We start from the raw sequence: 13161 nt of genomic DNA, 5'->3' as shown, positions 1-13161 counted from the left end.
TTTTATTATTATATTTAATACGTTTACGTGTAAAAAGTAATTGATACTGTTCTTTAAATATTGTCGTTTTTGTGTATGTATTTACCAACCTATATGTCGAACGACCTTCATTATATTAGGATCTAGATATATGTATATATGGTACATACATATGTATTTCGCGCTGAATTAGTAATATAATATTCTATATCAATTTCGGATATTGCTTTAAAAATAATATGTGTACTGGTAATATAAAATTATGCTCGAGTATTTATTTAATATTTAAATAATTAAATATTTAAAGATAACAATAAAAGGCAGACACACAAATTTTTAAAATTTGTTAATATTTTCTATCATTCGTTTGAAAATATATTTGGAATGTAGCAAATAGTATTTTAGTGACATCTTTGAATCAAAACCATATGTTATTAATACTCCGTCAGTTAGTTATCAATGACCGAACCTGACGTAACATAACCTACAATCAGAGATGCCAGATTCAGCACCGGGTGCACTACTCACACTATGCCAGATCACGCATACGTGAGCTCGTAGAGTTTCGGAAAGTCGACAAAGGCAAACTGACGCATGCTCTCTTTCTCGATTCTCCGAAGCTGTCCGAAGTAATTTCGGACCGCCTCGTGGAAGTCGAGAGAGAAAAGCTCACATTTGCTTTCTCACTCTTGAACAACTGAAATCGGACCTCCCGTCAACGACATACGATTTGGAATCTCGACTGCTCAGGCATTTTTACTTTCCGACCTATGTAGGCGCACATAAGCAAAGTACCCATAATGAAAAAAAAATTTTGTAAAATTTATTTTACGGAAATACACTTTTAATGACCCCCTGATCATATTTTAATTATTGAAAAAAAAGAAATTTTTGTTTATTATTCCTATGTATGAGCGTACATATGCATATTATTAATGCGATTGAGTATAAATAGCTGAATGAATTTAAATGAAACTTAATTAATTTCTGCAACTATTAATTCTACTGTTTTGTTTATATTATAAAAATAAGAACTCTTCTTAATGAAAAATGCCTAGCGTGCACGATACTGGCGAAGAGAGGAGTTTTAATTTATTAATTTTCAATCGTAAAGTATTTTGACTTTGAATAATCGTATTAATAATATACATATGTACGCTCATACAAGGCAGAGGAAAAGGGGGTTGGGGAAAAGATAAGGGAAATTTTGGACGAAGAAGGGAAAGGGGAGGGATGGTTGAAAAGACTGGAGGAAAAGAGGAGGAAAGGGGGGAGAGAGTTTAGGAAGGAGGGAGGTAGGAAAGGAGGAAGGAGTGAAAGAAGGAATGGAATGAAAGGAGGGAAATGGAAGTCAAAGGCGGAGGAGGCGGGCGTGGAAATACGGAGGCGTAGTTTTAAGAATAGGAAATAGAAAGCGAAGCGAGGCAAAGCGAGACGAAGCGAGCGAATGCGAGGCGTGGCGAGACGAAGCGAGCGAATGCGAGCGTACAAGGCGCGTAGGTTAAGGTTAGGTTAAGAGTAGGTTAAGCGGAGGGAAGGAGAGGGGAGGAAAGCGAATGAAGGAGGATGGGTGAAGGATAGCATTAAGTTAGTTTAAGGAGGAATTGTGAGGGAAAGGAGGAGAGACTATGTAACCCTAAGGGGAAACAATAAAATGTACGCTCATACATAGGAATAATAAACAAAAATTTCTTTTTTTTCAATAATTAAAATATGATCAGGGGGTCTTTAAACGTGTATTTCCGTAAAATAAATTTTACAAAATTTTTTTTTCATTATGGGTACTTTGCTTATGTGCGCCTACATAGGTCAGAAAGTAAAAATGCCTGAGCAGTCGAGATTCCAAATCGTATGTCGTTGACGGGATGTCGGATTTCAGTTGTTCAAGAGCGAGAAAGCAAATGTGAGCCTTTCTCTCTCGACTTCCACGAGGCGGTCCGAAATTACTTCGGGCAGCTTCGGAGAATCGAGAAAGAGAGCATGCGTCAGTTTGCCTTTGTCGACTTTCCGAAACTACAAGCTCACGTACACGTGATCTGGCATAATGTGAGAGAGCACCTACGGTGCACTTCTGGCACCTCTGCCTACAATTTGTATCTACGTTTAACAGGTTATATTGTGTGCAAAGTAAAAATAATATATTGATAATTCTTTATAAAGTGATATTCAAGTAATTTTTAATTTTAAAAATTCTAGTTTTTTTAGTAAATACTTATAAATACTTAGTTTCATTTTGCACTGAAACCCGAATGTGTCATCAAAGTGTGTTGGCAAAAGCTGGATAACAACTGGGCACATTTATCTTTTCATTCTGTTTACGTGAACGTTAGATAGTGGCAGCAAAATGGTTCTCGCAGACTTAGGTCGTAAAATTACATCTGCATTACGATCTCTCAGCAATGCAACCGTTATTAATGAAGAAGTAAGTATTCCTTTATGAACATAACCTGAAAATATATTTTCACATACTGTTACTAATGAAAGTATTCATACAATAGGATATGTTTAGATTTATTATGCCATTAACTTCATTATTCATACACAAAACAACTGAGTATGGTTTTATTCTTTTGTGATCAGACATTAAGTTCTTGTCCTTGTTATTGAAAATGTTGAATTTATATATGTAGATGATTTATGAATATTGTAATAAATATATAATAATATGTATTAAAATAGTTGGATAATATTTAAAGAATGACAAGTTATGAATTATGTGTAATGTACACATGTAATTTTAATATTTAGTAATATAGTTATTTTGTTTCAAATAATGTTTAATTTGTTTCAACATTGAAGATATTACGTCTTACAAGCAATTGATGCTTGCACATTTCTATTCTTATTTTAATTCATTTTCAAATTCTTCGTTGGACTATGTAGGTTATGTAGATCAAGAGGAGAACCGTTTGACACTAAACGGCTGTATATCACTTCATGGATTCCTTATAATGCTATGTGCTTTATGAACAGTCAGTTTTGTTGTAAATAGAAAGAGGTGTTTCTTTAAATGTAACTTAATGCCTTTTTAGGGACTCATAAACGAATGAGATTTTATAATCTACAATTACTTTGTGGTTTGTTCATGGATCAAACAAGAAGGATGACATACTGACTATAAAACAAAAATAGATTCTTAAGAATGGTTACCTTTTTAATATTGTAATTTAAAAATGATATCTTAATTTCAATCAATTAAAATACACATCATTTTAAGAATGTATAATTTATAAATAAAAATAAATAATTGAGAAAATATGTGAAAAAGACTAAACCATGTCTCAAATGGTCACATATAGCTTGTAGGTAGCAGATTCTTCATTGCTGATTTAGATCCTATTGTCATCTAATTTTCTAAATAATTGCATAACAGAAATTTTTGGAATAATAGTGGTTTAGAGCTTGATAGAAAAAGTGAAAATTATATTAGAGTTTTGTGAAATCATATAAGTGAGAACAAGCACATAAACAATTCAGGTTCTGTAATAGCTTCCAAAGATTATTTTAGATTAATTTGTAACACCTTTTAAAGGAAAGTATATTGGCACAAAAATGTTTAAAATAAAAAATAAACAATAAAGTGGGAACACATAATGTACAAGAAAGATAAGAATATTTTTAATCACAGGTATGTTACAAAGTTAAAAACTGATCATTCATTTTTTCTAAGCATGAATCAGTTAGCTTTCTCGCTGGAATCCATTAAAAAATGTAAATTGCGAAAATTTTAGTTTTTTAAAATATTTTTGTTATTGAAATGTGTTATATTTTAATTGCTTTTATATTGATTATCACAAATGTATTAAAATTTTTGGAGATATTTTTGCACCTATATCGTCACAATGTTGAGTATCAATCTACTTAAAGATCAAATGCAATCAATCTTCAATTGCAATGGAATTATTTAACGTATGGTTAATTTTAATATGACCCTCTTTTTATTAACGAATATTTCTTTAAAACAATTGCAAAAGAAATTGTTAAACAAATTTGTTTTTAAACCGAAGTAAGTTTCAGTTAATAAATCTTTTTCTGTAATATGAATGTTGAAAAAATCATCGTCATCCGATTGTCAAACTAGCGATTATCATTTATTAATGAAAAGTTAGTATCATATTTTAAACATCTGTAAAACAGTTTTTTAAATATTGAATAATCCTACGAGACATGAGACACGATATTCATTTGTTCCAATTACGTTATGCAATGTGTAACAATGCGTCTCTACATATGTAGGTAGAGTAGTTCAATGAGAATATTAATCTATTTGAACATACAAAATGTCTCAACAGAACCAGTATACCTCTGCGTAAGAATATTTATGAATGGACAATATAAAAGAGTAGGAAACTGTGCATGTAAGAAGAAATACAGTAAATCTTGGATAACTGCGAGGAACACGGGTCTGAAATCTCACAGTTATAAAAGCATGATTAATTTTCAGTTCCCAGAAAGGCACAAGCCGAGCTACGGTGTTTGGCTGTGTATATTGTTGAACATAGAAAAGGACAATGAATGAGGGGTAAATAAGAATAACACAATGTGAAACTTATGTATTTTTTATTTTTTGTTGATGGGACCTTTATTAATATATTTGTGACGTTTTTCTGATTGAAATAAGATAAAACACGATATAACTTGGATCATATTTGCGTATTTAATGAGTGAAAATAACTCATTTCACTTATGTCCCATTAGAAGTAGGTTAAAACAAATTATATCGTGTTTGGTCTTATTTTAATCAGAAAACTTTTACAAACACATTGGTAAAACTTTTGTCTAAAAAAAAATAAAAAAGTTTCATCTATATGTTTGTACTATGTATGTATTGTCTCATCGATATTCGAGCCCAGATCAGATTATACTATGTGGTCAGCTCGACGTTGAGCTTTTCGGTATGTCAAGGGGAGTCCCGTCTCAGTAGTAGGGATGACTACCGTTCACTTATTCAATCGAAAATGACTCGCAGTTATCCAAACATTGCTGTACTTGTATACTATGTATACTCAACGACCCCGAAAATTGTAAAATTGATTATGACTCGTCAGATAATGAACTGCGAAGACGAACTGAATTTTGTAGTTTCAGGGGGACTAATTACATTTCTTAGTGATAAAATTAAGTAATAAAATAGGTTTAAGCACATGTATATGTAGTATATAAGTTGCGTAAATTATAAAATCTATTTGTGTTATTTATAGGTTCTTAATTCTATGCTAAAAGAAATATGCGCTGCATTACTGGAAGCAGATGTCAACATAAGACTTGTTAAGAAACTCAGAGAAAATGTACGTCTTGTTATTGACTTTGATGATATGGCTGGAGGTCTTAATAAAAGGAGGATGATACAAAGTGCCGTCTTCAAAGAACTTGTAAAGGTAAGTTACATCATTTGCTCGTTGTTTGAAAATAAAGTCTTTTAAAACAATTCTATTTTTACTTATGTTTTTAATAAAAATTATTTGTTGGTAATAAAATATGATCAACTTTGTTACCTATGTTCATCAATTTCGTTTTATTGTCATTTTACCGAGTCGAACATTTTTTTTGCTAGTAAAAGATTTTTTATAAACGGTTAGTCGTAATTAGAAATTATTAAATAAAATTTTTGATCTGTTACAGTTGATTGATCCAGGAGTGAAAGCTTATCAGCCTGTGAAAGGACGACCAAATGTAATTATGTTTGTTGGTTTGCAAGGTTCAGGAAAAACTACCACTTGCACAAAACTTGCATATCATTACCTGAAGAAAAATTGGAAAGCCTGTTTGGTTTGTGCTGATACTTTCCGCGCTGGTGCTTACGATCAAATAAAACAAAACTCAACGAAAGCGAGAATCCCGTTTTACGGAAGGTTAGTCAACATTTTATTTCATTTGATAAGGAACACCTTCCAGCAGTCCAACACCCTATCCAGGGTGTTCGGCCACCCCTGGGAAAAAATTTTAATGGGAGATTCTAGGAGCCAAAATAAGACGAAAATCAAGAATACCAATTTGTTGATCGAGGCTTCGTTAAAAATAATTAAATTCAAAAATATCAAATCGTTCTGGAAAAATTATTTTCGGTTGCGGGGGTCAATTATAATCATTTTTGGTCATTACACATACTCCCGAAATCCTACGCACTTTCGAGAAAAAAATTCAGTACGGGTGCTACTTTAAACATTAATAACTTTTTAACGAAGCCTACATCAACAAATCGGTATTCTTGATTTTCGTCTTATTTTAGCTCCTAGAATCTCCCATTAAAATTTTTTCCCAGGGGTGGCCGAACACCCTGTATAACAGTAGCAGGAATATCCGCTTGGCTGATGCAGGCACCGCGCGACTTGGCCAGTCGAGCCAGCATGCCACGGACACGACGCAGTGTTATATTCAATTAATTTTCATAAGGCCAATTTTAAAGTGTCCGTATTTCTAAAACTTTGTCCGTAAAGGGACAGGACTATATGCTCATTTTTTTCAGATTTTTAAATATTTCCCCGCTATAAAAAAATGACATTTGTTGTAAACAATTGCAAAATAAATAGTAAACAAAAATTTTTTTTTAATTGAAATAATTTTTATTTGGTACTCCCATGGATCTACTACAAGTACTTAAAGGTGCATTTTTATCACTTTCTTACTTTAGCAGCTATTATTTATTGAAAAAAAGTGAGCTGTATATTTCAAATAGATGTAAAACCAACAATTTTAAAAATTTAAAAAAATCCTTCGAGATACGATTACATATCACTAAAGACTACAACATATTTAAACTATAGCAAAATCTGACATGGTACTCCAAAAGGTGTCCGATTTCGCATGGAATGACCCTTACACATTTTGAAGCGTGCCTCGTATTTATTTATGGCAAGTCTCACCATTTTCTTAGGATTTTATTTTACATTGAAGCTGTAAAAATAGATTTTTAAATCGTGTTAGCTCACTTTTCATGACAGCTGTATTTACATCAGTATTACTGTCCCTAGAGAAAATCAGTTTAATCAGGTTAAATAAAAGTTGCATGGCTTCGGGTTGGTGTACGATGCATCACACAAAAGTTTCTAGTAATTATTTATCATATTAAAGGTACGTTTTCACATGATAGCGGTTTTCCGACTATTTCTATGCAGTTAAAAATAGGGTAAACTAAAGTAATTTCAGAATCTGTTCGTATTGTTCATGAAATGATAATAAAGTTTATTGTCACGACAGTGATAAAAGTTATACTAGTCATAACGTGAAAACCATAGTTTTTTTAAATAAAAAAACATCTAAAGAATTATTTATAACGCACTAACATGTTTATAACACGCGCAAAGAAATGGATACTCCAAAAATAGGATTGACGAATAATAAATTAAATTTCATAAGTTTAAAGTGCCACCCCTGGGAAAAATTTTAATGGGAGATTCTAGAGGCCAAAATAAGACGAAAATCAAGGATGCTTGTTTGTTGATTGAGGCTTCGTTAAAAAGTTATAGAAACATTTCCATCCACATAGTATATTTTCGGTAAAGAATTTTTTTCTCAAAAGTACGTAGGAATTCGTGGGTATGTCTATTCACCAAAAATGATTGTATTTGACCCTCGCAACTGAAAATAATTTTTCCGTGAATGATTTGAAGTTTTTTAATTTAATTCTGTTAATAACTTTTTAAGAAATTGATTTTCTTGATTTTCGTCTTATTTTGGCCTCTAGAATCTCCCATTAAAATTTTTCCTAGGGATGGCCGAACACCCCGTATAGGATATAGATATTGTTGCGATAAAAATACCTATTTGTCAGTTCTCTCTTTTTATTTAAACAATAGTACACAATATACAAAAAGTTTTTGCATTTTTATTAACTAGAAACTGTAACATAAAATAATACTTTTATTTGTTAATTGTAAATTTACGTAAAATACAGAGCACATATCGTAAAATTATATTGATATTTGAGTATTTTTATGATCGACTGTAGATAATGATAGTACTAAAAAAGGAATATAATTATAATTATCAGAATTTTTTAATTAGTTACACAGAAGTAGATCCAGTAACAATAGCACAGGATGGTGTGGAAATGTTTAAGAAGGAAGGATATGAAATCATTATCGTCGATACTAGTGGCAGGCACAAACAGGAAGAGTCCTTATTTGAAGAAATGCTTCAAGTTGTGAACGCAATCGTAAGTACTTTGGATGTTATCCATACTTTGTTAGTAATAATTAATTAGCGATGACTGACCGAGAATCTTTCCGAATTTTTAAATTATTTTAATTTGTTGAATTAAGTGTGAATCAGCAAATTAAGATTCTTTGATTTTTTATTTTGTGCAAAAGAATGTAGCTATATAAAATATGCTTCGGTTCAAATATTTATTGTTAAGGGTAGCGAATTAATTACAGCAGAATTATCACAATGTTACAGTTACTCATATGTTTGTTTTTTACACTACATAGTATAAGATATATTAGGTCATCCCATAAGTAATGTCGTCTCTTATCGTACCATAAATAAACACTTGAATCGCATCTCAGCGATGTGTTTATAGAAACTTCTTTCTATGTAGCTTAAAGAGTGCTCTCTAGCGACAATCTATCGGTTGCGTTCGATGCAGTTTGATCTACATTTTTCAGTTGAAAAAAAGATTTTTAAATGAGCGTGTGCGAACTTCATTTGCAGCATTGTATGCTTTATGAATTTAAAAAAGGTAGTACAACTACGGATACGGTTGAAATATTTGTGAAGTGTATGGTGAACATGCTTTGAATTTGAGAAAGTGTCAAAGATGGTTTTCCAAATTTCGAAAAGGTGATTTTATCCTTTCTGACGAACCGAGATCTGGTCGACCGACAACGTTCAATCCTGAGGCATTGGAAGGTTTAATCGAGTTAGAACCACAATTAACTACCGATGAAATTGCTGAGAGATTAGGCAGTAGCAGCAGTACTGTCCGTAGACATTTAATACAAACCAGCGCATGAACATTTGTGCTTCTCTGCGAGATCGACAAAATAATCGTTCATTTCTCGATCAGATTATTACTGGTGACGAAAAGTCGGTCTTATACTGCAATCCCAAACGAAAACATCAATGGCTATCACCTGTTCAATCATCTTTACAGTGCCCAAAACCAGGGCTTCATCCTCGGAAAGTTTTGTCGTGCGCGTGGTGGGATATTAGAGGAATTATTCATTTTGAGCTTTTAAAGCAAAATCAGACCGTACCAGCTGAAATTTACAGCCAACAATTTGAACGTCTTCAAGCAGCGTTAGTGGAAAAACGACCATCATTAGTGAATCGCAAAGGTGTTCTATTCCATCACCATAACGCTAGGCCACACAGCAAAGGATAACAGTACAAAAAATTAAAAATTTCAATTGGGAACTTCTGCCACACCCATCGTACTCTCCAGATCTTGTCCCAAGCGATTATCATCTATTCCGGTCAATGCAACATTTTTTAAGTGGAAAAAATTTCAACAATAGCGAGGATGTAAAATCAGCACTAAATGAGTATTTTAATTCAAAATCCCAGAAGTTTTTCGAAAATGGAATAAGAAAGTTGACTGATAGACGGGAAAAGGTCATCGAAACTGATGGTCAATATATCGATGATTGAAAATAAATGTAAGTATTAATTTTTTTCACCGAAAGTCACCGTTAAAAAACGACATTACTTATGGGATGACCTAATACATAAATGCTCGATGTTCATCCCCACCACTTAGAGGAAATGCCCTTTGATAGATCACAAAACTCGGCAGTCGAGAAGGGCTTCCTTCTCTTTCACTCGCTGTCCTTTTCTACGTTCGCCAGTCGACTCGGGCTGTTTCTCTAATTAGAATTGATCCATCTACTCCATAAACGTCTGACTTAAAGTCTCAATTTTCGAGCATATATCCAACTTTTATCTATGCTTTTATAACTATGAGACTTTGGTCTCGCGTTTCTTTCAGTTACTCAAGTATTGCTCTATTGTATTGTTGCGATAATCGACATTTTTTATGTTTATATAACAGGTGAATCTATCGATCAAATTTAATTTTGTTCCATGTATTACCTAAGCTGGGTATCGCACTCGCTACAGGGAAACAACTAGCTCAACTCTAATCATTCCATAAAAATTAAAATTACTATACTAACTAGTCTATTAATATTCTGTGATTAGTATTATAGTTTTGATGAAATGGTTTAGAGTTGGGCTTGTTTTAATTTGTTTAATTTTAGTTTTAATTATTTTCAGCAACCAGATAATATAATCTTCGTTATGGATGCGACAATAGGACAGGCTTGCGAAGCTCAAGCAAAAGCTTTTAAAGAACGCGTTAATGTTGGTTCTATCATCATTACGAAACTTGATGGACACGCGAAAGGTGGAGGTGCTCTTTCAGCGTAAGTTTTTACGATCCTTAAAATGGTCTTTGCAAATTTTAATAAAATAATCTTGAAGTATTTTCCGTAATATTTTGTACGCTTGCATGCATTTTAAATTAGTAAGTGATACTAACTACTGTGGAATTTAGTAATCACTAAAAACAGTTCTCATTAACAATGTAAAGTCGTTTTTGACAAAAGTTCTTTACTATTGAATTGAGCTAACTTGGTGCAAATACATTGCTGCTCCACGGTGAGTGCTTACAGCTCGTTGCGTCGCCATGTTTGGCGCTATTGCGTGGGTGCAAATGCAAACATAAGCTTAATTAGCTTGGTACTAAACGTGATAAGTAGAAATGGGTTCATAGCCTATCCCGTTCCTTCATATGTTTAATAAAAATCAATTTGGTAGATTTTGAGTTAATCCAGGTCGAACAAACAGATAGACAGGCAAAAATTTGTAATTCGGTTTAGACAAAGTTACAATTTTATTTATATATGTATATGTATAGACATACTTCATTATTATGTTTTCTATTTCTACATATATGTTAGTTCTTATTTACTTTGTATTGTAATAGCAATTTACGTCACGAATCATTTGTCCAAAAATTAATTTATTGTTCGATCGTTTAATTACTATTGTTTTTCGAAGTTTTTCGTATTACGTAAGTACGTATATTTCTATAGGGTTGCTGCAACACAAAGTCCAGTGATTTTTGTAGGCACAGGAGAACACATAGATGACTTGGAGCCATTCAAAACAAAGCCTTTTATTAGCAAACTATTGGGTATGGGTGACATAGAAGGTCTTATAGACAAAGTGAATGAATTAAATCTTGATGATAATGAAGAATTACTCGAAAAAATCAAACATGGTCAATTCACTTTGAGGGATATGTATGAGCAGTTTCAAAATATTATGAAAATGGGTCCATTTTCTCAACTATTGGTGGGTTCTATTTTTATGGTGAATTTATTGTTATGCATTTACGGGAGTATTACTGATATTATTATTTTAGGTCCTCGTTAACATTTTATATACCTTTATTAAATTCCTTAAATCTTTTAGAAGTATTAATTCACATAAATTTGGTACATTAATTCCTATTTGAACTTTCAACTATTGATGCGTCATTATCGGTTTATACGATCGCAAATTAAAATGAATAAAATATTTTTTTTTATTAAATAGGGGATGATTCCTGGTTTTAGCCAAGATTTTATGTCGAAAGGTACAGAACAGGAGTCCATGGCAAGATTAAAACGTTTGATGACCATTATGGATAGTATGAACGACTCAGGTTAATATTTATTTGCAATTAAATAACCGCTAGTTATTGGGGTAGAACATATGAAATATTCATTTTAAGGTAACCTCTATGTCTATAATCTCCACCTGCTCCGAATACTATTTACCTTTATATTATTTTATCTTTTTATTTTCGCGATATTTGAAGTATCGTGGCGATTAATATTGTTTTTAACTGCATAGTATACGTGACATTAAACGACAATTTGCTACAATATAATGTTAGTGATATATTGATCTAAACTCAACTGTGCTTCTGAGGCATTTATATTAACACGGGACGGTTAGATCACGCAACGTTTCCAATGACAGAAGTGTCGGCCATTATGTTTGTCACGGTTTCTGACAATAGCGACTATAGTCACCACCCGTACTAAAAGGGTTAAATAGCAATAACTGAAGAATATAGAAATTATTAACGTAAACTAATATTTATAGAACTGGATAACAGGGATGGTTCAAAATTGTTCAGCAAACAACAAGGCAGGATAGTAAGGGTAGCACAAGGTTCTGGAGTAACTGAAAAAGAAGTTAAAGATTTAATTACACAGTATACGAAATTCGCAGCTGTTGTAAAGAAAATGGGTGGTATTAAGGGATTATTTAAAGCTGGAGATATGACTAAAAATGTAAATTCGACGCAAATGGCGAAATTAAATCATCAAATGGCAAAAATGATGGACCCAAGAGTTTTGCATCAAATGGGTAAGTCATTCATATACTGGTTTATAATAAGAGTTCTAAGTTGTGGTACGAGTGTGTTCTGTTTGACGATCGATTGAGAAGTGATACGATTGAAAAGTGTTTTGTTTGGTGACTGATTGTGAAGTATTCTAAAGAATGTAAAAATATGAACAATGACTTGAGGAATTGGTGTGTTGTACTTGCGAGTTCTGTGCTGACAATCTTAGGAAGTAATGATGATAATTTCGTCGCAGCTTGCGAGTGATTATTGTATACACTTAAATTCTTTCTGCCAGGCGGTATGCCAGGATTACAGAACATCATGAAGCAACTTCAACAAGGTGCAGCAGGTGGACTCGGAAACTTAATGAGTGGTTTTGGTGGAAAGTCGTGAGAGTTGGCTCTGTCAGACTCTGATATAATTTTTCGTTAAACATCAGTCACTAACAAAGAAGAGGAAAGGACTTCGAAGCCGTGACTTTTTATCGAGGATGATCTCTTTAAAAAATAATAAAAATTTAGGGAAAATTTTATTATTTATGTTTAAAGATTTTTCTCAATATGAAAAAAAAAAAAATAAAAAGTGATTTTCTGTACTATATGTATTCCTTCTGTAGTTATTTGCATTCTTATTTTCCTTTCCGTTCTTCATATATTTTGTCTATATGCAACTTTTTATTACAAACATATATGATAATTTTCAAAGTTCTCGTAAACTTTCATTGTATTTATAGTAGTACTTATCAATCATCGTACTGTAACGACATTTAAGCAATTGATAATAATACATTTTACCTTACCATTAAATGTTTAAATAAATGCTAAAATACATGCTACTAC

General features: G+C 32.3%; 1 protein-coding gene across 1 annotated transcript; it reads left to right on the top strand.

Annotated features, from left to right (window-relative positions):
- The first annotated feature begins 2074 nt into the window (after nucleotides 1–2074).
- Nucleotides 2075–12827, top strand: LOC122400544 (signal recognition particle 54 kDa protein). The gene is made up of 10 exons (XM_043402071.1): nucleotides 2075–2089; nucleotides 2176–2401; nucleotides 5181–5357; nucleotides 5602–5831; nucleotides 7984–8134; nucleotides 10195–10343; nucleotides 11016–11277; nucleotides 11521–11629; nucleotides 12076–12342; nucleotides 12618–12827. Exons 2-10 carry the CDS (start codon nucleotides 2324–2326, stop codon nucleotides 12713–12715), a joined length of 1521 nt encoding a protein of 506 aa, XP_043258006.1. The 5' UTR covers nucleotides 2075–2089; nucleotides 2176–2323; the 3' UTR covers nucleotides 12716–12827.
- The last annotated feature ends 334 nt before the right edge of the window (nucleotides 12828–13161 follow it).

Source organism: Colletes gigas, unplaced genomic scaffold (genome assembly GCF_013123115.1).
Source record: "Colletes gigas isolate AHSC1104 unplaced genomic scaffold, ASM1312311v1 Colletes_gigas_Sc00018, whole genome shotgun sequence".
NCBI lineage: Eukaryota > Metazoa > Arthropoda > Insecta > Hymenoptera > Colletidae > Colletes > Colletes gigas.
Note: the sequence above shows the minus strand (reverse complement) of the source record. Positions and strands in the feature narration are given on the sequence as shown.

What these genes read in the sequence shown, in the direction of transcription:
- LOC122400544 (XM_043402071.1), top strand. Translation starts at nt 2,324, where the DNA reads ATGGTTCTCGCAGACTTAGGTCGTAAAATTACATCTGCATTACGATCT. An exon ending in AGAATCCCGTTTTACGGAAG is followed by an intron (nt 5,832 to 7,983) that starts GTTAGTCAACAT and finishes TTTTTTAATTAG; the next exon opens with TTACACAGAAGTAGATCCAG. An exon ending in GTCCATTTTCTCAACTATTG is followed by an intron (nt 11,278 to 11,520) that starts GTGGGTTCTATT and finishes TTTATTAAATAG; the next exon opens with GGGATGATTCCTGGTTTTAG.